Source organism: Megascapheus bottae, chromosome 9 (genome assembly GCF_031878675.1).
Source record: "Megascapheus bottae isolate mThoBot1 chromosome 9, mThoBot2.hap1, whole genome shotgun sequence".
Taxonomy (NCBI): domain Eukaryota; kingdom Metazoa; phylum Chordata; class Mammalia; order Rodentia; family Geomyidae; genus Megascapheus; species Megascapheus bottae.
In genome coordinates, this window is record NC_143517.1 from 32830644 (window position 1) to 32855663 (window position 25020).

Consider the following 25020-nt stretch of genomic DNA (forward strand, 5'->3'; position numbering starts at 1 on the left):
TAGCATTCGGGCACTAGGAATGCTATTCTACATGCAAGTCACTCATCCATTACTGCAAAAAGGCATTGCCACCGGGCGGACGGGGTGGGTCGCGTGTTCTTGCCATCTGCTAACTGAACTAGGCACAAAAAGTGCTCCACTTCGGTGGGCAGCGAAGCTCCATTCCCACCACGCACACAAAACCTGGGGCCCACGGCGCCCTCGGAGACGCCAGGAGCCGCGGCGGGGCGGGACCTGGGCGGGACCGCGCGGGTGAAGGGCCGCACCGCCTCCCAGCCCGGCCCGATCCGCCTCCAGGAACCCCGACCTCTCTGCCCCGCCCCCGGGGCCGTGCAGACACTGCCCCGACATGGCGCTGCGAGGCCTCGTCCTCCACGCGCGGCTGTCCCAGCTGTCCTGGAGCCTTGGTCTGCAGCGGGTAAGGCGGCTGGAGAGGCTGGGGGCCCGGCTGCGGCGCACGGTGTCAGGATCTGGGGGCCGCGCGCGCAAAGCCCAGGGCGCAGAGCGCCGGGCGCAGGGAGCAGGGAGAGAAGAGCGGGCGCCCCGGGGCGCGGGGAGCTAGGACGGGACCCTACTTCATCCATTAGGGGAGAGACAGCACTCCGGCACTGGGACTTAGAAGAAATCCAACTGCCAGCGGCGACGACAGCACGGCGTCTGAGACGTGAGGGAGATAGGGGTTTATCAAAAGTTTCGCATTTTTCGTCTCCTCCTCCCCCAAGTTTCAAAGTTGTGTGTAAATCGATGCAAAGACAGGGAGCGAAGGACATGCCATAGCTACTGCCTGGAGGACAGAGGGTGCGCTGAGAAGACAACTTTGTAGGCGAACATTGGTCTTCTCTGAAAAAAAAATTTTTTTTCTTTAAATGAGGATCTACCGACGTGTTAGTGTCATTAATTCCAACTTAAGACTCAAACATCTAGAGATCAGTCCACAATAAAAAAAAAATATTTTATTGTGACACATCAAGCCACAGACTGGCTGGCCTCACAAAATTATTCTGGAATGAAGTTCACTGGCACTTTGCCTATGGTGTAGCCACTGACAAACGCTTATTGGCAGCGGTCAAGAACTAGGTTAAAGGTCGAAGCTGAAACTCTGTGTTTGTTTGGGAGGAAATACGTGTTCCAAGAGGAGCAGGCAATTTCTTTGGGTTGGGTCTGTGAAACACTAATCCCAGCAGGCGTTTACCCACTGCTCCTCAACTCCATATCAGCGAATATGACACTATATGATCCCATTTTGTATAGTGAATTTTCACCAAACAATTCCACATAAAAATGAAACACCAGAATAAAAACAAAACCTAAGGGCCAGCTAAGGGTCTCTGCTCCACGGGAGGTGATGAACGTGGAGGAAATGTTTAAAGTCAGCCTGGGCACCTGGGGGAGGACAGTCTAAGGCTAGGCCCCAGGCAAAAAGGGAGGACCTTCTCTGCAAAATGAGTAAAGCAAAAAAGGCCTGGTACCATGGCCTTGCGTTCTGAACACCAGGGTGCAAAGGGATCTGTACACTCCTTTTTTTCCCAGAGATAAAACTGAGAGTGGAAATTATCATCCAGGCTTCCACCTTCCTATCGCCCGCATTTCTATTGTTTAATAAGAAATTCTTGTCACATGGCTGAATGTGTGCTCTCTATTGACATACAAAGCATTTTTAAAAAACGATAACTTACATTTAAAAAGATGGTTTAGTGAGTGACCACTGTTCACCAATAGACTAAAAATGCCAATGTATATTAAAGTGTGTGTGTGTGTGTGTGTGTGTGTGTGTGTGTGTGAACAAAACTACTTCTGTTTGGACTCAGGGAAGGAGGCTTCCTGGAATTAATCCTAGAAATGGCTTTTGAATCAGGAATTTGATTTTATAAATCCTTAATTATATTCTGGACCTAAAGGATGGTATTTGTGTAGAAGTTAAAGAGCTTGGCTTCTTTAAGTGGTTTGGTATTATGGTGTCTGTGACATGTATGGGGGCAGAAACTAGAGTATGTTTCCATACTTAGATTTTTTTAAAAAATGACCATTTACTTTGTGCTATGTACTCAGAATGTGTAAGTAAGAATACCTGATTCCTGCCGATAGTCTAATGACATCATAGATGTTTTGATTTTGTGTGTGTGTGTTAAAAATAAAGCACCTTCTTTGCAGTCTGTAAGACAAGAGTAAAGATGAATCCCATTTTCCTCTCTCTCTCTTTCTCTCTCTCTCTTTTTTCTTTCTCTCTCTTCTTTTTTTCTTTTTCTTTCTTTCTTTCTTTCTTTCTTTTTTCTCTTTCTTTCTTTCTTTCTTTCTTTCTTTCTTTCTTTCTTTCTTTCTTTCTTTCTTTCTTTCTTTCTCTCTCTCTCTCTCTCTCTCTTTCTTTCTGTCATGGGGTTTAAACTCCGGCCTTGGGCATTGTCCCTGAGTTTTTGTGCTCAAGGTTAATTCTCTACTACCTTGAACCACAGCAAGCCCTGCCTGGGCTGACTTCTTAACCACAATCCTCACTAGCTAGGATTACAGGTGTGAGCCACCAATGTCCACATATAAATATCATCTTTAAAGAGTTTATTCTTATAGCTAACTTGGCCTATCTGGGATCAGCTAGTTCCCAAGTGGCCACTGGTCTATGCTCTTGTCCTCCCCAATGAGAGTATATAAACTCAAGCTTCTTAGTGAATGAGATCAACCATCTCTGCAGCAACAAGGTGGCAGAAAGAAGGTTTGGGTTCCTTAACTGAACGCCCCCAGATTTGGGGAAAAAAAACAAGCACTGCTCCTGCATGGACTGTCTGGTTTTATAGGTGTGGGGTTTTTTTGGTGTATATTTACACTGAGATCAGAGGATGATTAGGAGTTACCCAGGGAAAGAGGCTTAAGTAAGTTTTAGGAAGGATATAGTCACCTGTGTATTTTAAGCAACGTATTTCTAATACAGAGCTCCTTATCAAAATCTTCCAATATCTGTTCAGTCTACATTTAACTACAGATCGATAAGAGCTATCTTAAAATTTGAAGACACACCCTGTAGCACAGAGAAGCTACTTTTTCAAAGACCCTGATTTATTGCTACACACAAATGTAATGTTGGCCTTGCTACCAGCAACTGTATGATTCATACTAAGCATTTAGCTTGGAGTCCAGAGAGGCACTTTCTTTTATATTTGCTTTGCCTTACATTTAAGTTGCTGTGGCAACGAGATCTGTGTTGTGCAGAAGCTTAGAATCTCAGCAGCCTTTGCAATGCCTCCTCTTTTAAGCCTAGACATGGTCAGAAAATCTACAGACGAGAGCATGCGCTTAATATGGCCTGTATCTAGCCGTAGGTATGACAGTTTGGGTACTTTAGTTGTTTAACGTTTGAAAGGCTACTATTGGATTTTGGTTGGAACAATTCTTCATTATACAGGTCTATCCTTTTCTGCAGTGTAAAGTTCAGTAGAGCATCCTCTGGCTTCCTCTGTATGTTCGGATGCCTCCTGCTGGGAACCGCACCCCCCTTATGTGGAAGTGGCTATGGTCTGTGCCATAGTTACCTACTCATGTAGGAAGATGGATACCTTGTTGGTACAGCTTGTGATTTTTATGTGAATTCTCCCAATGTTGACTTAGATTTTTCAAAAGATTGGGTAGGCCCATAAAATGAATTTAGCCCATCACCAATCCACTTTTAGTTAGAGATCTACTCTGGACAGTTTAGACTACCCCAAAGCCCAAAGAAATATAAGTATAAATCTACTTGGTACACAATTTTCATCTTCTGGGGAAGGAACAGGGTAAAGACTTTCACATTATTTCCATTTGTGAATTAGTGGCACAATAGCCACTTACTAGTTTTGTTATTATACATTAGGGATATGTGAAGGAGGAAGATAAATTTAGAAACAAATGGCCAAATCATATTGTGGATTTTTCAGTATGGCTTTTGAAGAAATAGAGAAGCAAATGCAGAATAATTCAGTAAGGCCTGAGCATTTCTTGTCTTAATATTGAACAATTTTTAGGCCAAAAGATAGCTGCATTTATAGTAATGTTTATGCCATAAATTGTGAATTAAATAGCATGTTCCTTTTTTTCAATTTTGAATTGATAGGAAAGTGAAATCCTAAGATCAGTACTGCTTGAATATAATAAGGTAACTAGGTATCACTTACGTAATGATTTTATTACATTTCAGACACTAGGATTATTGTCACTGTTGAATGTGATATATTTACCATTGTGTGCTATTCTTTTTCTTTCCATTATATGCTATTCTATAGCAGTTAGGAGGCTGGAAGAAATGACTTGAAATAACGTCTAAAGGTTGTACATATATATATATTTATATTGATTAAATGTTTCTTATAAAGCCTCACATTGACTTCTTTATATAAATTAGCAATGAATGAATAAAAATTCATGGTAAAGTCTTTGGAAAGTTTGAATGTATTTTTCATAATTATTAGGTAGTGACAAATTTACCAGCCTATTCTTAAAAACTTCCTGAATCATCATATTATGTTAATAGTTCTGGGGGCGGATGGCAGCCTTAAGTAAAACTGCCATTTATGTAGAAAAAGATTATTGTAGGTTGCTTGGATTATTATGCTTTGGCAAAAGGGGACAAAAATAATGCCTTGTCAACATGATGCTGAGAGAAATATGATGACTGGCATGGAACATAGCCAGATTTGCGAATTTATCTTCATCAATAACTTCATATACATTCTCACATTTTGTCTTTCAAATGTTAGTTCCAAATTATGAAATAAAAGCATATTTATTGAGAAGAATTTAAAAACACTAAAACCCAACTAAATGGAAGGAAACAAGTAATTGTAATACCATTATTTAGAAACAATAACCATAAGGGACAAAATAAAGTCAAACAAATTGTGAAGTTGAGTCAGTTTTTTATGACTTAGTATTCATAAAATGTTAGTTGACTTTTCTCTACTTCAATTTCCTTTATGAAATGAGAGTAAATTTTATGGAATTTACCTTATAAAAATAAATTTTATGTGAGGAAAGTCCACTGAGGATACTGGCATAGGATAATATTCGCTCTACTGCTTGCTTACTGCTACTTTCTTCTAGTCTTTTCCAATCATTTCTTTTGATTTGTAGTTAAAAACATGCTGTGTGTTTCTTTTTCTTTTCTTTTCAATTTATTTGCTATTACACACATTCTGAGAATTTTCTTGGGTAATTTCCAGCTGATTTATCCTAAATCATTGTCCACGTTATTAGCACAAATTTCTAGATGACCTGGATAAAGTGATGGAAGCTTATTTAACTTACTAGAGTTTTGATTTTGTTACCATTAAATAACAGGGGACCAGACACTTACCTGGGATGTCTTGATCATTAAGCTTTGCAAATGCTCAGAGGATAGACACAGGCTGTACAAGGCAGTTATGAGATAGCCCAGAAACCTGCCAACCTGTTAATCTTGGTTTTTAGCTCTTTCATGGTTTTTTGAGTATTCAGTTCTCCTTGTGTAATGAAGTCAAAATGAACTTATTCCATGTAGTCACTGGATAATCTCGACAGTTGTAGCCCCTTAATTAATGTTAGCTCCTATTGTTTCTCACAGTCAATACTTAAGGTTTGTATTTATAGTTAAGAAGGGAAAGAATATCAGTGATGTTCAGAAGTAGTAGGATATGGAAATACAAGTATAAAACACCTGGATTCCTCTTAAATTTTACAAATGAAGTTATTGCTTTCTAAAAAATATAAAATAATACAGCAATACATTTTTATTTAAAATCATTCAGTTTTATTTTCTATTTTACATAAAATAATATTTTATGTAAAAAGATATTTCATTGGTTCTAAATTGATTGGCATGAGTCAGGCACCTGTGGCTTGTAATCCTACTCAAGAGACTGAGATTTAAGGCTTGGGATTCAAAGCCATCCCAATCAGAAAATCCAAAAGACTTTTATCTCCAGTTAACCAGTAAAAAGCCAGAAGTGTACTGTGGCCCAAGTGTAAAGAGCTAGTCATGAGGAGAAAAAGCTAAGCAAGAGCTCAAAGCCCTGAGTGCAAGCCCTAGTACTGGTACAAAGAAAAAGGAAAAGAAAAGCAAGCCAGCCTTTGATTTGATAAATGTTATAAAATTATTCTTTCAATAGGCAAAAATATTTTGTACATGTTTATTTCCTTCAAAAATTTAAGTAAAACATCTGTAAATCCTTCAAAGTGCCTACTATGTGGTCTGTTATTTAACTTACATTAAAATAGGTAATCTTTACAGTAGTTGGTTAAGATCATCATATTACAGACGAGAAGACTGAGGCACAAAGAGGCTAAATAACTTGATGACGGTTTATATGGTATGGGGGACATTCTGTCATTTCAGAGAGTTAGAATTAATAGCTTTGGAGACTAATGAAAACTTCCGTCTCTTGGTGCTACCCTTAACTGCTCCCTCCTCCTCCTGTAGATTGTGGGGCTTGAATTTGGGGCTTGAGGTCTGGGCTCTTTTGCTCAAGTCTAGAACCTTATTCCTTCAGCTATATTACCACTTCTGGTTTTCTGGTGGTTAATTGAAGATAAGGACCTCACAGACTTTCCTGCCAAGGCTGGCTTTCAAACCATGATCCTCAGATACTAGCCTCCTGAGTAGCTAGGATTACAGACATGAGCTACCAGAGCCAGTCAGTCTTTGAGCCTGTTCTTTTCAAGCCACTTCCTCATGTTTCTTAACACTGAAAAAAAAAAAAGAATAATACTTGATTTTATAATACATGACAACATATATGATATATATGCTTACAGTGAGTTTGCATTCATCCAAGAATGAATTAATATTGAATTCATGAATAAATCCTAAAAATTTCATCCTAATTTTGGCAATATATGTATATAAGTTTCAATTCATGTTCTCCCCCTTTTAGTCTTTCAGTTCTGGAACAAAAATATTGTATCAAGGTATTGAAGCTCCACAAGCAAAATTTTTCCCACCCCTTCAAAAACCTATGCTACCACCTAACAGTTTTCAAGGAAAAGTGGCATTCATTACTGGAGGAGGTACTGGTCTTGGCAAGGCAATGGCGACATTTCTATCCAGCCTGGGTGCTGAGTGTGTGATAGCTAGCCGGTAAGTCACTACAGAGTCTATTGGAAAGGTTCTCCACCACAATATTGAAGTAACTTTTTGGGTTTTTTATTTGCATCTTAATTGTTTATGAAATATTGTACAGATTAAATACATCTCTGAAAGATGAGGTATTAATTTGAAATAATAAAATAATGACAATTATGAAAGTGATGATGTTTACATTTAAAGACAGTGATAATGATTTTTGCCTTGTGCATGATGATAAAGTTACAAAGTACTATCTTGATGATGCTTTGTTTCTAGTGATAGTGATTGTGATGACTGCTTTAATTGATAATTAACTTTGCACTAAGATAATGGCTATAATCCTTCTGTTTTCTTTAAGATGGGCAGATTTTGTAGAGTATCTACTGTGTTGAATGTAGAAGGGATAAGTCCATGTAAAGGAATTTCTTATTTAGGTGTATCCTATTACCCTGTAATATTTAGAACTGTAAATTTAGAGCTTCAAAAGCTAGTCAAGAAATTTACCCCTCTCCACATAGGGTCTTTACTGTGTCATTCACAAATGTAAATTGGCCACAACATTTTTATTTTTATGTTGTAGTGTTTTAAAACATTATGTCATCTTAGTACTATGTAATTTATATGTCTGGTTTATTTTTTGTATTTTTTTCAAGCACATAAGAGTGAATGAATATAGGTTATCTAATCTAAATTTGAACTGAAACTTTCTTTGTTCAAACTTCTTTTTTTTTTGTCTGTAGTGGGACTTGAACTCTGGGCTTGGGGGCTGTCCCTGAGCTCTTTTGTTCAAGGTTACTGCCCTACTCCTTGAGCCACAGCTCCACTTCTTGAGCTGAAACCTTCTAACATTACAATTTGAAGGTTCAAAGTGGCCCCGGTGAAAAGAGCTCTACCTCTTGAGCCATAGAACGACTTCTGGCTTTTGGTTCTGTGTATGTGGTACTGAGGAATCAAACCTGGGTCTTCGTGCATGCTAGGCAAGCAATCTATCACTAGGCCAAACTCCTAGCCCCAAATTTTATTTAATTTTAACTTTTTTTTTTTTTTTTGGTGTTCATCCTGGAGCTTGAACTCAGGGCGTGGCACTGTCTCTGAGCTTTTGTGCTTAAGGCTAGTGCTCTACCCTTTGAAACACAGTACCATTCCCAGATTTTCTGGTAGTTTTTTTTTTAAATTGTATTTTATTGTTGGGATAATGTTTAGAGAGGTTAGAGTTAACAGTTGTCAGGTAATGGGTACATTACTTCTTGATACTCCTCATGTTTTTGTCCACCTCTCTCTCCCCCATCCCCTCCCAATCCTCTCGTTTTCCCCCTCTCCTTCCCTATTTCAAATAAACTTCATATACTATATTAATGAAGAACAACAATCACGAAGATAAACCTCTTGTCTCCATAACCCAGAGTTCATTCAGTCTCATCCTGTATGACCACATGTACATAGGTTTTGAGGTATTTTGATCCCATCCTAGGAGAATCCTAGATGTGTTCTAATTATTACAAATGAGGGAAACTATGGAGCCTATGTTCCTTTGGGTCTGGCTTACTTCACTTAATATGATGTTTTTCCAAGTCTTTCTATTTCCTTACAAATGGTCTGATGTCATTCTTTCTGATGGCAGCATAGAATTCCATTGTGTGTATAAATACCACATCAACTGAGGGGCATCTGGATTGGTTCCATATCTTAGCTATAGGAAATAATGCTGCAGTGAACATTGTTGTGCTAGTAGCTTAAGCAGCCTTTTAATTTGAGACAAGAATCTCACAGACTTTCCTGTGCAAGCTGGCTTTGAACCATGATCCTCAGATCTCTGTTTCCTGAGTTGCTAGGATTACATGTGTGAGCCACCAATTCCTAGCCTGAATTTTAAGTTTTATGACTTCATTTAAAGTGATTTATATATAGCTATAATAACTGCCATGCTTTATCAAAATGCCCTTTTAAGCTATAGATTCTCTGTGTTCAAATTGTAAATTTCAGTAATGTAGAACTTACACAAAGTTCCCTGTGTTTATTTCTAGGAAGATTGATGTTTTGAAGGCTACTGCAGAAGACATTTCTTCTCAAACTGGAAATAAGGTACATCAAGAAACAGTCACCCAAGTTAGATTCAGAAATTATAATGCACTTACATAATTTATTCATGCTTTTTCTTTAGGAAGCCTGGAATATGTAGGGCTCTCTTTTCTTTGTTCTTTTGCAGGTTCATGCAATTCAGTGTGATGTAAGGGATCCTGGTATGGTTCATAATGCTGTGTTGGAACTGATCAAAGTTGCAGGGCATCCTAATGTAAGTGCAATGGAGAAGAAGCCAAAACATAAGTCTTTTGATGTTGAAAATACCTACCAAGATACAAAGGAAATAAACTACGGAAGGGAGCAAGGGCTGCATTGAAAAGCACTTGCTTTCTGGCTGTAGGAAAATCCCAACTTTGCTTAAGGCAGAGAAATGATTAGCGGGACTGCTACATCATTTCCTTTCAGAAATACTTCAAAAACAGATTTATAACTGTAGAAAAAACTTGATTTCATTTTATTTAATAAGATTATGAAATGAGAGAAATTATCTAAGAGCACAAAATCTAGTTTAAATGATTGATGATCTCTTTTTTCCTAATAACTTTTGATTATTTCTTGTGGTGATGGAGAATAATACAAACAAGGAAAACTATAGGAAATGCCACATTTCTCCCTGTAAGACTTAAGATATAACCATTTTTGCTGTTATTGGTTCATTTATTATAAAGAGAAGCCATTCTTCAGACAGAGCTGAGAGTTTGGCCTCATGGTAGAGTGCTTCCCTAGCATGCATGAAGACCTGGGTTTGATTCCTCGGTACCACATACACAGAAAAAGCTGACAGTGATGCTGTGGCTCAAGTGGTAGAGCTCTATCCATGAGAAAGCCTAAGGAAAGTGCTCAGGCCCTAAGCTCAGGCAAAAAAAAAAGAAAAGATATTTGGACAAGAAACTAACTATATGGAATTTGCCCTAGGGTCAAATTGCAGAGTCTTTATTGCTAGTGAAGCGGTCACTAATCAAGCCTTCATGACATTAAAATGACACTAGAAATTATAAGGTTTTTTTCCTTTCTTTTCTTGTGCAGGGGCTTGAACTCAACCCAGGATCCAGGTCCTATCGTTTATTTAACTTTTGACTCAAGTCTGGGGTTCTACAGCTCTGCTTACAGCTCTACGGTAGTTAATTTGAGATAAGAGTCTGTAGGACTTTCCGACCTGGGCTGTTTTGGAACTACAATCCTCAGATCTCAGCCTCCTAAGTAGCAGAGATTACACACTGAAGCACTGTGCCTGATTTTTACCAGGCATTGTTCATGGTACCTTGAAATAAAGCAATCTATATTTCAATACTTCACTATAGAGACAAGGGTTAGGATTCTGAAATTGGGAAATTACAGGAGATTTTGAGAGACTCAATATATGGAATCAAAGCATATCTCCTGGTATTATTTTGTACCTGTTTTGCATTATTTGAATGAATAAATTGCATAAATAAAAGTCCTGGAGCGAAAACGTTCTTCCTCATTAAAAAATTTCTACTACTGGCCTTCTTCATTTATTAGATCGTGATCAACAATGCGGCAGGGAACTTTATTTCTCCCACCGAACGACTCTCTCCTAATGCTTGGAAGACCATAACTGACATTGTTCTAAATGGCACAGCCTATGTGACTCTAGAGATTGGAAAACAACTAATTAAAGCACAGAAAGGTATGTTTCAATATATCCTACTTTTATTGGGCCCCACTCATGGCGAGATTCTGTACTATGCCCTGAAATATTTAAAAAAGTAAATGAGACAATCTATTTTTACGTAACTCAATGGCACAGATGCTTAAACAATTACCATAGGGATGAGATATAATTACAGCTGAATTTTCAAAACTCTACATGTGGATACAGGGGAGGGGAAAGAATGTAAACATCCCTTAGAGAGACCTGGTTGAGGAAAAGCAGAAGTGTTTAGGAAATTATAAGGAATTTTCTGTGGATAAAAAAGGAGGGCAGAACTAGGAAATGACTAGTAATTAAGGTGTTAATCCTTTCACTCAGAGTTTTAATGAAGAAAGTGATTTGATGTAGAAAGTTACTGGCACGATAGTGGATAGAAAAGTTGTTTGGCTTCTTTTTATAGATGACCTGAGATAAAGTAGCTAATAATCACAAGATCTAATGATGAATAGTTTGGATAATGAGATTGAGAACGCTGGAGAGAGTAGATTAGATGCAAGTCATTAGAACTGTTTTGTTAATACTGTGAACAAATTTCTTAATAAAAGTTTGTATTTTTAGAAATAAGAGTAAGGGTTTCTATGTGTAAATATACAAGTATTGTATAGAACCATTTATTTAGACACTGCTGTTTCTGGTGTCAGGTCTTACCCTGATGATTCAGGCAGAGGCAGTCCTCCATAGATTGAGGTGAGGTATTTTCTCAGAGAATGGCACTGAATGAGTAAGGAGGAACTATCTCTTGCTCTTCAGGGATAGCCTTGTATTGAGGTTTGAGGTTTGAGGGAAGACCTGGAGCTGGCTGGGCTCTTCTGTAGAAGCCCCAGCCCATGAAATTCAGTTCCTTCTTCAGTACGCCATGGATGATACATAAATGAGCTTAAGACTGGATATAGAAACGGAAGGAGGGATGATACTGAGATTCAGCTTTTCCTTTGCAATGCTGGTAACTTGCCTCCATTATCTAAGCACTCATTGAAATGGAAGTCTAAGGCAGCAAAGTGAGTCTGCTCTGCATTTGGAGTTTGGGCAAGTCATTGATTTTTGCATCTTTTTTCCATCTCTGCCTCTAATGTTCTTCTCCCCTCTTCCTTCTGCTTCTTTCTCTGGTTTTGTAAATACTTTATTTTGTGTTCCATTTCTTTTTAAGCTCTGTGTCATTTTCTTCCCCTCTGCTTTATTATGTCTCCTGTTTCTTCCTTTGCCCTCTTATTTTTTTCTCTGTGACCTAAGATCTCTATCTGACTCTCTTCTCATTATTGTCTTAACATAGACTTTGGTCTATTTTTGTTCATTGCGTTGGATTAAAATTCTATGGGTTTTATTAAAAATAGATTAGGTAAGACTTTTTAAAAGATGGGATCCAGTTTTTGTTCTACCACGATTCCTGACAGTTATTGATGCCTGTAATGTGACAGAGTTTGGAGAACTTGGATTCCAGGGCCATGAAGAGTACCATGAAGAGGATCTGTTTCAGTGATGAATCTACAGTCAAAGCACTCAAGGGCTAACGATCTTTCAAATGTGTCTGTGTGGATGAACCTGGAAGTCAGGCGTCGTGATGTATCTGTGTACCTGTGACCAAAAGTATGTTAGGCGATCAGGCATCAAGAAAGTCAGTCGAAGAGGCTATAGTGAGAATAGCAAAGGGGAGGGCAGCAATGACAGGAGCTCCCTTGCTGAAGGTAAGAACTAATGACTGGGAGATGTCTGCAGATGACCAGAATCAGACTACTGAGTTTTCATTAGAGGCAGAGAAGCTCATTAGGATAATCAGCTTTGGTAAACAATAATCAATTATGAATTAAAAGGCTTTAAAACACCGATGCCTAAATACAATGTGTAGATCATAAATGGAGAGTTCTTTCTTACTAACTTCATACAATTCTCATTATTACATTCGGTCTTGAGGACAGTTTGTTGTTAGTGGAATTGTTTGTCTTTTTACTGTTACTGTGTAGAAAGTCTTTATGTGATCTGAACTGGTTACGTTACCACATATATTATATATTTAGAATATTTTCTCCCAGCATTTAGCTTCCCTTTTAACTTTGTGAGCAGCATCTTTGGATGAATAGAAGGAAAATTTGAATTTGGACAAATTTGCCCTACTATTACCTATTAGATTCTCAACAGCAATTTGCAAGTTGTAGTAGCTCCACTACCTAGCCAACAGTTGGGATCATTAGTCTTTTTAAGCTTTAGCCCTCCTAGGGTTGTATAGTGATTCCTCATTTATAATGAAGATTTTCCTGATGACAAATGGTAAAAAATACCTTTTTTATATATGCACCCCCACGCATCTGATACATGGTATGTATTCTCCATGAAGTTGAGCTGTAGATTTACTTTGGTAGGGGTGCAGTTCTATGAGGCTCAGGGCCTTGCACTTGCTAGGGAAGCACGCTGACATTCATGCTCCAACATCTTTTGCCTCATTTTGCTTTTCAGACAGTATCTTCAGCTTTTGCCTTTGCTGAACTTGAACCATGATTCTTTTCACTATGTCTTTCAAATAGCAGGAATACAGACATGTTCTACTATGTCTAGTTTTTTATTTCCTATTTTTTATTGTAATTAATGAAAGGCTTACATTATATTCACCAGATAGAAGGTACATTATTTCATACACATTGATACCCTTTCTCATGTTTTTGTCCCCATTTCCCTCCTCCCTCCACCCCTCCTCTCATATTGTTTTCCTCCTTCCCTATCCTATTTCAAATAAACAAATAAACATATATATCAGATAACAAGGTGAGATGCTGTAACAATATGAGATAACCAAGGGACAGCAAAAGAGATGAGAAATAAGAACAACAATCACATCACAACAATCAACATGGCTCTTGTTTCTATATCTTGGAGATTCTTTCATTTAGCCTCGTTCTAAATGGCCATATGTATCTAGGTTTTGCCCTATTGTAATCCTCTGCTTGGAGAGTTCAAGGTTTATACTAATTATGATAAATGAGGGAAACCATTGAGCTTAAGTTCCTATGAGTCTGGCTTACTTCACTTAATATAATTTTTTTCCAAGTCTTTCTATTTTCTTACAAATGGACAGTGTCATTCTTTCTGATGGCATCTTTCTGATATGTGTATACATACCACATCTTATTGATTCGATCATCTACTGAGGGGCATCTGGCATCTGGGTTGGTTACATATCTTTGTTTACCACATCTTGTTGATCCAGTCATCTACTGAGGGACATCTGGCATCTGGGTTGGTTACATATCTTTGCTATGGTAAATACATGTCTGGTTTATACTTATCTCTTGTCTTAAAACTTTTTTATTGAATTGGAATAATTGTTTTAAATCCATTCCTACAAAATCATTTATCCACTTATGAAATAGTTGTTTTGAAAAAATGTTTCCCAGGACTACGATTAAATGTACTTAACAATGTTTTTTGAAGAGGAAAGATTTTCTTTTTTTTCTTCCAACTGTGCAATTTTTTTTGGCTTAAGTTTACTTACTTCTTTTCTTTTTTTTTTTTTTTTTTTGCCAGTCTTGGGCTTGGGCTCAGGGCCTGAGCACTGTCCTTGGACTTTCTCAAGGCTAGAGCTCTACCACTTGAGCCTCAGCACCACTTCGGCTTTTTTTCTACGTATGTGGTACCGAGGAATAGAACCCGGGTATTCGTGCATGCTAGGCAAGCACTCTACCACTAGGCCAAACTCCCGGCCCCTACTTACTTATTTTCTTTGAGGTGCTAGGGACTGAATCCAGGCCATGGCTCAATTCTATGCAAGCCCTCTATCACTGAGCTATGTTCCTCCTAGCTACTTTTCCTTTCTGTAATCTGAAGCACTAAATATCTTCAATGTGTTTGGAAGTTTTATAGTTTCTACTCCTGCCATTTCAGTCTGTCATATCTTTTTCTTTCTTTTCTTTCTTTCTTTTTTTTTGGTGGGTCATGGGGCTTGAACTCTGGGCCTGGGCCAAGCTCTTCAGCTCAAGGCTACAGCCCCACTTCTCTTTTTTCAGTGATTAATTAGAGATAGAGGCTCACATTCTTTAGTGCCCTGGCTGGCTTTGAACTGATATCCTCAGATCTCAACCTCATGAGTACCTAGGATTATAGGGGTGAGCCACCGTGCCTGGTGGTGATATATTTTTCATTAGTTATTAAGTAATGACTGAGATCCTCTCTCTCTCTCTCTGTCTCTCTCTCTGTCTCTCTCTCTGTCTCTCTCTGTCTCTCTCTGTCTCTCTCTTTCCCTCCCTCCCTCCCTCCCTCCCTTCCTTCCTTCCCTCCTTCCTTTCTTCCTTCCTTCCTTCCCGTATACCTGCCTGCCTTTCTTTTTTCTTCCTTTTTTGTGCATAACTCTTTATTCTTTCCTAATTGAGTTTTCTTGGATCTTCAATGGAAAAATCACTTAATCATATGTATATGAATCAGTTTTTGATCTGTCTGTTCTTTCCAAGATCTATGTAAGTGTATCATTGTTTTGATTATATGTCTTTATAAAGTGAACATATATTACATATTGAACCTCCCATTGATGTTAACTTGAAAGGATGCCTGTGACCTTCAGTTTTATTTATTGTTTGTAAACATTGTTAGGGTTCTTTTATGTCTTTTTCATTTCCATGGAAATTTTAGAAATAACTTTATATATTTATGAAAAAGCCTATGGGAGTGCCTTTTGTATCCAGTGCTGTGTTAAATTTATATTGAAGAGAATTTTTATTTAACAGTCTCAAGATTATCTATCCATTGGGATGTCTCTTATTTAGACTTCTTTAATTTCTGTCAGGAATATGTTACTGTTTTCAGACTATATCATTCTTATGTATGTTTTGTGAACTTGCTCCTGAGGTTTTTTTGTTTTTATTTTGAGTGCTAGTGCAAGTAAGTGGTTTCTATATTTTGCTTTCAATTGTTTACCTGTAACATTTAGAAACACAATGGATCCTTCAGTGTTTTTTCGCAGGAGTTTACTAAACTCAATAGTACTTTAAACTTTTTTGTTATACCCTTTAGATTTCTTTAGATTTCATGATGATGATGTTATCCATAAGAAGAAACAATTTTTCCATCTTCCTTCCCAACATGTATGCTTTTTTACCTCTTTTTTTGACCACTCCCATCCCTTCAAAGACAAAATCTCCAGTGCAATGTTGAATATACACAAATCTTTTTGTCTTCTGAAACCAAAGAATCAGTCAAATGCATTTCCTCTTGGTATCAGGAGAAAGTACTTAGCCATACGTACAATTTTTCTGAGGTAAAGTCTTCCATTTGTCTATGCCCAGGCTTGCTTTGATCCTCCTATTTCCTGTTTTCTATCGTAGCTGGGATCACAAATGTACACCTCCATAACCAGCTGCTTTCTGATGAAATGAATCTCATAGACTGGCCTGGCTTGCCTTGAAAACATGAATCTTCAAGTCCATACCTACCATGTAGCTAGTATGGCAGATGTCTACTGTGACCAGCTATCTATCTATCTATCTATCTATCTATCTATCTATCTATCTATCTGTCTGTCTGTCTGTCTGTCTGTCTGTCTGTCTGTCTGTCTGTCTGTCTATCTATCTATCTATCTATCTGTCTATCTATCTATTCATATAATTTTTTGTTCTATTCATATAATTTTTATGGTAATTAATAGAAGGGTTACATTATATTCACCAGATAGAAGGCAGATTACTTTGCAAACATTGATACCCTTCCTCATGCCTTGGTCCCCATTTCCCTCTTCCCTCCACCCCCTCCCCTCATCTTGTTTTCCTCCCTTCCCTATCCTATTTCAAATAACCAGATAAACATATATCAAATATATCAGATAACAAGGTAAAATGCTGTAACAATATGAGATAACCCAGAGACAGCAAAAGAGAAGAGAGATAACATAGTACATTAAAGACAATAAGCACTCATTATATGGCCTTGTTTCTATATCCTGGAGGTCCTTTCATTTAGCTTCATCCTATATGGCCTTATGTATCTAGGTTTTGCTCTATTGTAAATCTCTGTTAGGAGAGCCCAGGGTTTCTACTGATTATGACAAATGAGGGAAACCATTGAGCCTATGTTCCGTTGAGTCTGGCTTACTTCACTTAATATGATTTTTTCCAAGTCTTTCCATTTCCTTACAAATGGGGCGGTATCATTCTTTCTGACAGCAGCATAGAATTCCATTGTGTATAAATACCACATCTTGTTGATCCACTCATCAACTGAGGGGCATCTGGGTTGGCTCCATATCTTCGCTATGGTAAGCAGTGCTGCAATGAACATTGTTGTGCTAGTGGATTTAGTATGTCCTTGTTTCTGGATGAGTGGATAAATGCCAAGTAGTGGAATTGCTGTGACCAGCTATTAAGAAAGGGTCTCAGAGATTTTTTTTTTGTTCAGGCTGACTTCAAATTGTATTCCTTTTGACTAGACTCACTGACATAAGCTTTTGCATCCAGCTGGGACCATCAAACTCTTCTTTTCCAGATATATGATAAATTGTTTTAAACCAGTATACTACTGTGATATAGAATATTGGAATTTACTCCTCCTTTATAACTGTATTTTGGTACCTTTATTGTCTTCCTATATCTCCTCTGCTTCCTACCCTTTTTGTAACCTCTAATATGAACTATTCCCACAAATTTATGAGTTCTATGTTTTTAGCTCCCACATATGTCTTCTGTTCTTGGCTTATTTCATTTAACATAATGTTCTCAGGTGCATCCAAGTTGCTGAAAATTATAGGATTCATTTCATGGAGGAATGATATTCTAGTATATGCACCATTTCTCTATCCATTTAACCATGGATAGAAATTCTGGCTGGTTCTGTGTGTTGGCTATTACGAACAATGCTATAGTAAGTCTGGTAGTGCATACTGATTTGTTTCTGTTAGCTATGTATCTAGTAGTGGAGTTGCTGGATTGTCTGTAGTTCTATTTGTAATTTCTTAAATTTACATTCCTACCTCCTTGTGTGAATTCCCTTTTCTCTATATTCTCACCAGCCATTTCTAATTCTTTCATCTTTTTGATAGTAGCCATTCCAAGAAGGAATTATATTTCATTGTGATTTTACTTTGCATTTCCTTGCTGTTTACTAAAATTAAGTGTTTTTAATTGTTTTTATACTTTTTTTTGGTTGTGAGGCTTGAACTCAGCCTGGGTGTTATCCCTGAGCTCTTCAGCTCAAGCTACTTCCCTAACTTGAGCCAAGCCCCACTTCCTATTTTCTAGAGGTTAATTAGAGATAAGTCTCAGGTCCTTTTGGGCTTTGAACCTTGAGCCACTGAGCTAACTGTTTTTATACTTTCTTTTTTTCATATATTTTTATTGTAATTAATAGAAGGGTTACATTATATTTGCCAGATAGAAGGTGCATTAATTCACATACATTGATACCCTTTCTCATGTCTTGGTCCCCATTTCCCTCCACCCACCCCCCACCCCTCATCTTGTTTTCCCCCCTTCCCTATCCAGTTTCAAATAACCAAATACGCATATATCCAATATATCAGATAACAAAGTGAAATACTGAGAGATAACATAGTACATTAAGGACAACAATCACTCATTATAAAACCTAGATACATAAGGCCATATAATATGTTTTTATACTTTCTAACGTATATTTTCTTTTGAGAAATGTCAGCTTATTAGGTCTTACATGGGATTGTTTGGGATTTTAATCCTGGATTCTTTTTGAGTTCTTTGTGCATTCTTCATATTAAGCCTTTGACAGATCAATAGATTGTTTATTTTCCTAGTTTCTGAAACTTATGTCTTCTCTCTCATTTCCTTTATTGTGTACAAGCTTCTTAGTCTGATGTAATCTTATTTGCTTAATTTTTAATTGTCTGTGCTTTTAAGGTCTTACTGCCTCCCCCAAATTCTTGCCTATACCATTAGTCTTGAAGTATTTTTTTTGTTTCTCCTGGTAGTTTATAACTTCAGATATACATTTAGAAATTTGACCTATTTTAGGTTGTAGTTTCATTCTTTGGCATATGAATAATCCATATTCCCAGTAAGAAACTGTTCATGTCTGTTGTATATTCTTGGCACTGTTGTTAAAAAAAAATCAGTTGCATGGAACTGGTGGCCTAAGTGTTGTCCTTTAAGTGTAATATTCATTTCAATCATTTGTCTTTGGCTTTAGTTTTTGATTTTATTAAACAAAATAATTATTTTTGTCAGGTGCCGGTGGCTCACGCCTGTAATACTAGCTATTCAGGAGGCTGAGATATGAGGATCATAGTTCAAAGCCAGCCCAGGCACAAAAGTCCATGAGCCTCTTATCTCCAATTAACCACCAGAGAACTGGAAGTGATGCTGTGGCTAAAAGTGATGGAGCACTAGCCTTAAGGTGAAGAGCTCTAGGGACAGTGCCCAGGCTGAGTTCATGACTGCTCCCTCCTCCCAAAAATGTTTCTGGTTTTTCTACTGGTCTGTTAGAAATTTACCTCTTACAAACATCTTGCATGATGATGACTGCATTGATAATCATTGCCTTTTATTTATTTATTTTTTAAAAAAGTATATCTGTAACTAAACAGAGAAGCTATCATTTCTTCACTTTGAACTTTTGGCATTATTGTTCATTTTTTGAAGCCCAGCTGGTGGTAGTAGTTCCACCATGAATCAGTTATTCCTATTGGATTAATATAGCTCAATATATAATATTCATATTGCTTAGGGTGAAAAAATAAACCTACAGAGAAGAAAATGCAGTACCTCTCATTTAAGCATGGAAATTATGAGGAGGGTGTAGTCCTCCCACACATAAACATATTCTCCACTGGAAGATGATGCATTTTTTTGTGTCAGTAGTTGCCATTATTTAAGTAGCCTTTATGATTTTTCTGTAAGGATGACACAGTTCACATCTTTTGTCAGTCTGCACTAATGGAGCCCACTAATGTTACATCTCTCATTTTTCCCTGAGTAATATTTTAGAAGCAAACTTTTCTGAGATCTGAAAAGCTGAGTTTAATGTATAAAAAGAGTTACCAGAATCAGTAATGTAACCATTCTTATTTCTCATATCCTCAAAATAGTGTTTCTGCCCCCTCTCCCACCCCCATATTTTCCGGAGCATGCTAAGTTTTGTATCTATTCTGCTAAAGGATGAGGGAAAGAAAAACTAAATGTGGTAGAAGAGAACTCACCTGCGTGCTTTTCAAAATACTTTCCTAGTAGTTTTTCAGATTTATTTAAAATATGTCTTAGGAGATGCTCATCCTTTTGAGAATATGGAACTTAGAATATTTCTTATTTAGTATGTTGTCTAAGAAAGTATAAACAAATCACTGATTTCTTGGAAGCTGAAGATTATTCTTTTGACCTTTCATTCATTTAGTTCATTCACTGAAAATTTACTATGTCCTACTTTCAGTTATTATAGGAACAGTGTCATTATTAATACTCCTTTAAAATTAGTGTATTTTAAAATTAGCATATGTATAAATATGTATTTGTATATCTATGTGTGTGTGTACTTTTCTTTGAGACAGAATCTCCTCAGGCAGCCCATTGTGACCTCAAAGGTTATTACAAGTATGTGTCACTATAGCCTACCTGTTATTAGTGTATTAATCAATTGCAGACAATACTAGAATATGGAAAATATTCATATGTATACATAATGCATTTTGTGGGTTTTGGGTTTGTTTTGCCAGTCTTGAGGATTGAACTCAGGGCCTGGGCACTGTTTCTTAGCTTTTTTTGCTCAAGGCTATCATCCTACCACATTACCACTAAGCCATATTCCAAGCCCACATAATGTATTTTAATAATATTCATCCTCCATTACTCTTTCATCTTGCCTCTCTCCTCTTCTGATACCCTGTTCCCAAATAGTCACCTTTTCTACTTTTACATCATTTATTTATTTAGATGGTTCTGTGATTTGAACTCAGTGCCTTCAGTTCATGTTCTACTATTTCAGTTATGCCTCCAGTCTAGTTTGCCCCTCCAGGGCAATATTGGAGTTTGAACTAAGAGCCCTTTCCAGTGTTAGGCATGCCTACTACCACTTAAGTCATGTTATTCCTGTCTTCTGTAAATTAGAAAAACATACATTATTTATCTTTCTGACACTGGTTTATTTTGTTTAATATCATATCTTCAGTTTCATCCATTTTCCAACAAATTAAGTAATTTCATTTTTTAGGTTGCTCGATTGTGTGTGTGTGTGTGTGTGTGTGTGTGTGTGTGTGTGTGTGTGTATGTGTGCATGTACCCATGTCTTTGTATATAATTTTCCTTATCTGTTCATCCTCCATTGATGGTAACTTAGGCTAATTTCATAATTTGGCTATTGTAATCAGTGCTGTTAAGAACATGAATATGCAGGTATCTGGTATAAGTAGGCTTACATTCCTTTGTGTCTATCTCAGGAGTAGTATAGGACCATGTAATAGCTCTGCTTTTATTTTTTGTCGTTTGTAGGGCTTGAACTCAGGGACTAGGTGCTGAGTTCTTTAACACAAGTCTAGCACTCTACCACTTTCAGCCATGACTCTACTTCTGATTTTCTCGGGGTTAATTAGAGGTAAGAATCTCATGGACTTTCCCTGCCTGGGCTAGCTTTGAACCTGACCCTCAGATCTTAGCCTCCTGAGTATCGAGGATCACAGGCGTGAGTCACCAATTCCCAACAACAGTTCCACTTCCAAATGCCTGTAAATTCTCCATTCTGGTTGCCATAGTGCCTGCACTAATTTACCTTGTACCAGCAGTGGATCAGATCCCCGGTCTTGTCACATTCTCAATAGCATTTGTTGTTTGCTTTCTTGGTGATAGACAGATAGGAAGGCAGGGAAGAAGAGAGGAAGGAAATACCACTGAATAGAAAGCCTAGATATTCAATGAAGTTGCCTTTAACTCCTATATTTGAACCCTGTGTGAGGTCTGATAGACATTTAGTCATAGCCCCTGAAAATTGTTTTTTTTTTTTTTTTTCTGGGCTTCATAGAATTTCACATCAATTTGCATAGCTTAACAGTTGGCCACATTCAGGGAAGGACACTCTACAAAAATGACTCTGGAAAGTTCCCCCAAATGAATGCATTCCTCCTTGGAGGAACTCTTACAAATCTGGTATATCGATACATGCTCTCTTTTCTATCTATTTTCTGTTTGTATTTCTCTTTTTAATTGCCACAGCATTATGAAGTAATTCTAGGTAGATGTTAGATTTTGTTAACTTTGTTCCTTTTGCTTTTCCTTCTTTTAGGAAACACTGTCCTCTGCCTATTGTGTAAATGTGTAAAGTATCTTTTAGAGAAATGATATTATAAAGATGATGTACAGAGGGGTTATGGTTTTATAAGTCAGGTAATGAGTATGTTTCTTTTTGGACAATGACACCCTGCCGTGTATCTTGTGTGGTTTTATTTGATGTTTGTAGCAGGACGGCAAGGTCATCAGAGCTGGAGGAGAGCATCCTTGATAATTTTAAGTCTGATTTATTTTTCTTTAAGTTGTACTTAGTTAATGGGAATCCTACCTGGCTGATTATTCAGGGTCTTGTACTGAAATTTGAGCTTTTGTAATGACTTCCAGGTCTGGAATTTCCAGGAAATACAGACCATTCTAAAGACAGCAAGATTAGTGGCCATTTTCTTAGGTTATACTCTTCATTAATTAGGGGCTGGTGAATTATTATTAAGATTCAGTGTATTGTTATACTGTACTGGATCAGATACTGTTCCAAGTCATTATTTCTTGATGTTAGTTGATAGAGAAATGTTAACTTTATCCTTTAAAATTTCAGGAGCAGTATTTCTTGCCATTACAACCATCTATGCTGAGTCTGGGTCTGGCTTTGTAGTACCAAGTTCTTCTGCCAAATCAGGCGTGGAAGCTTTGAACAAGTATGTAATATGCTAATCCTATTGTTGATAATAAGTACTTTGGTAGTTCATGATACTAAATTCCTGTATTCTGGTCTTTCAGAGAAAAATAAACAAAATTTATTTATTTATTTTTTTTGCCAGTTCTGGGCTTGAGCTCAGGGCCTGAGCATTGTCCTTGGACTTTCTCAAGGCTAGAACTCTACCAGTTGAGCCTCAGCACCACTTCCGGCTTTTTCTATATATGTGGTACCAAGGAATCAAACCCGGGTCTTCGTGCATGCTAGGCAAGCACTCTACCACTAGGCCAAACTCCCAGCCCACAAAATTTAATTTTCTTTTCCTTCCTTCCTCCCTCCCTCCTTCCCTCCCCTCTCTTTCCTTCCTTCCTTCCTTCCTTCCACTTTCCCTCCCTCCTTCCCTCTCTCCATACCTCTCTCTCTCTCTCTCTCTCTCTCTCTCTCTCTCTCTCTCTCTCTCTCTCTCTCTCTCCTTCCTTCCTTCCTTCCTTTCTTTCTTCCTTTCTTCCTTTTGCCTGTACTGGGGCTTGAACTTAGGGCTTTGGTGCTACCCCTGAGCTTCCTTTGCTCAAGGCTAGCACTCTCCTACTTGAGCTATAGCTCCACTTCTAGCATTTTTTTTTCTTTGTGGAGATAAGAGTCTCAGAGAAAATCCACTAGCACAACGATGTTCATTGCAGCACTATTTGCCATAGCAAAGATATGGAACCAACCCAGATGTCCCTCGGTTGATAAGTGGATCAACAAGATGTGATATTTGTACACAATGGAATTCTATGCTGCTGTCAGAAAGAACAACATCGCCCCATTTGTAAGGAAATGGAAAGACCTAGAAAAAATCATATTAAGTGAAGTGAGTCAGACTCAAAGGAACATAGGCCCAATAGTCTCCCTCATTTTCATAATCAGTAGAAACCTTGGGCTCTCCTCGCAGAGATTTACAATAGAACAAAATTTAGAGACATAAGGCCAAATAGTATGACACTAAATATAAGGACCTCCAGGATAAAGAAACTAAAGCCATATGAGTGATTTTGTCCTTAATGTATTGTGTTATCTCTCATCTCTTTTGCCATCCCTTGGTTATCTCATATTGTTACAATATTTTGCCTTGTTATCTGATATATTTTATATGTGCTTAATTGGTTATTTGAAATTGGATAGGGAAGGGGGAAATCAAGATGAGCAGGGGGAGGGTGGGAGGGAAATGGGGACCATGTCATGACAAAAGATATCAATGTTTGTGAAGTAATGAGCCTTCTATCTGGTGAATATAATGTAACCCTTCTATTAATCACAATAATAAAAAAAAGAGTCTCAGAGACTTTCCAACCCAGGCTGGCTTTGAACCATTATCCTCAGATCTCTATTTCCTGAGTAGATAGTATTACAGTTGTGAGGCACAAGTGCCCAAATGTCTTTCCTCTTTGAAATCAAAGCCAACATTAAGAATCACATTTTAAGTGGACTGTCCCCAAACTCTTTATCAATTGAGATGTTAACTTTACTCTTAGCCCTTTTATTTACATAAGTAAACATACATGTACATATATATTACCAGTACTGGAATTTGAGCTTGAGCTTCAGGCTGTCATGGTGCATGACTTATACTCTACTACTTGAACCACTCCTTCAACCTGGCTCTTTGATGGCTAACTGGTAGTAGAACCTTGGGAACTTTTCTGTTCAGACTGGCTTTGAATGGAATGCCTCCTGAGCTCAGCCTTCTGAGTGCCAGGATTGCTAGCATCTAGCTAGCATCCTTATCTTTCTCTTTTTCCCTCCCTGGCTTGCCTCTCTAAGATATCTTCTGCATTTGCATTATTTGCATGCTTTTAGATAGCCTTCCTTAAACTTGATTTATAAACAAGATTCAGTATACACATAACAAATATACAGATCAATATAGATTTATAAAATAAGTTTAGATTGAAAAAATAGGTAGACCTATTTATCAAATACATTTTTAAAACATGTTGGTTCTTTGTTCATTATTTTGCTTCAGGACATTTAGTAAGATTTTGTTAGGTCTCTATTTCCTTTGAAGTTCAGTTTAGCAATTATATTAAAGCCCAGTTAAACATGGATGTGGTTAATATTTTAAGTCTGTCTAGTTCATCTCTTATTCAATTACACTCCTTGTGATGCTGCAGACACTGTAATTCAGTATACAGGACTATAAGTAAAATTATAATGAACTGTGAGTGCAGGATTGAACTCCAGAAAATGTGAAGGAAGAATATAAAATTCTCTTGTTTTTATATGAGTCTTGAGAATCCATTCTAAAAATATATAGTGATGTTGAATTTCATCTAAAGTGTAGAAGACAGGTAGTATAACAAATGGCTAAAGACAG

At 37.5% G+C, this 25020-nt stretch overlaps 1 protein-coding gene across 1 annotated transcript in view; it reads left to right on the forward strand.

Annotated features, from left to right (window-relative positions):
* Positions 1-327: 327 nt before the first annotated feature.
* Decr1 (2,4-dienoyl-CoA reductase 1) overlaps positions 328-25020 on the forward strand; it is a 29040-nt gene continuing 4347 nt past the window's right edge. Inside the window, exons 1-6 of the mRNA XM_090339041.1 lie at positions 328-418; positions 6870-7072; positions 9085-9142; positions 9267-9353; positions 10646-10793; positions 22566-22665. Coding sequence (XP_090195167.1) covers positions 350-418; positions 6870-7072; positions 9085-9142; positions 9267-9353; positions 10646-10793; positions 22566-22665 — 665 coding nt within the window. The 5' untranslated portion in view covers positions 328-349. The remainder of the gene's footprint in view (positions 419-6869; positions 7073-9084; positions 9143-9266; positions 9354-10645; positions 10794-22565; positions 22666-25020) is intronic.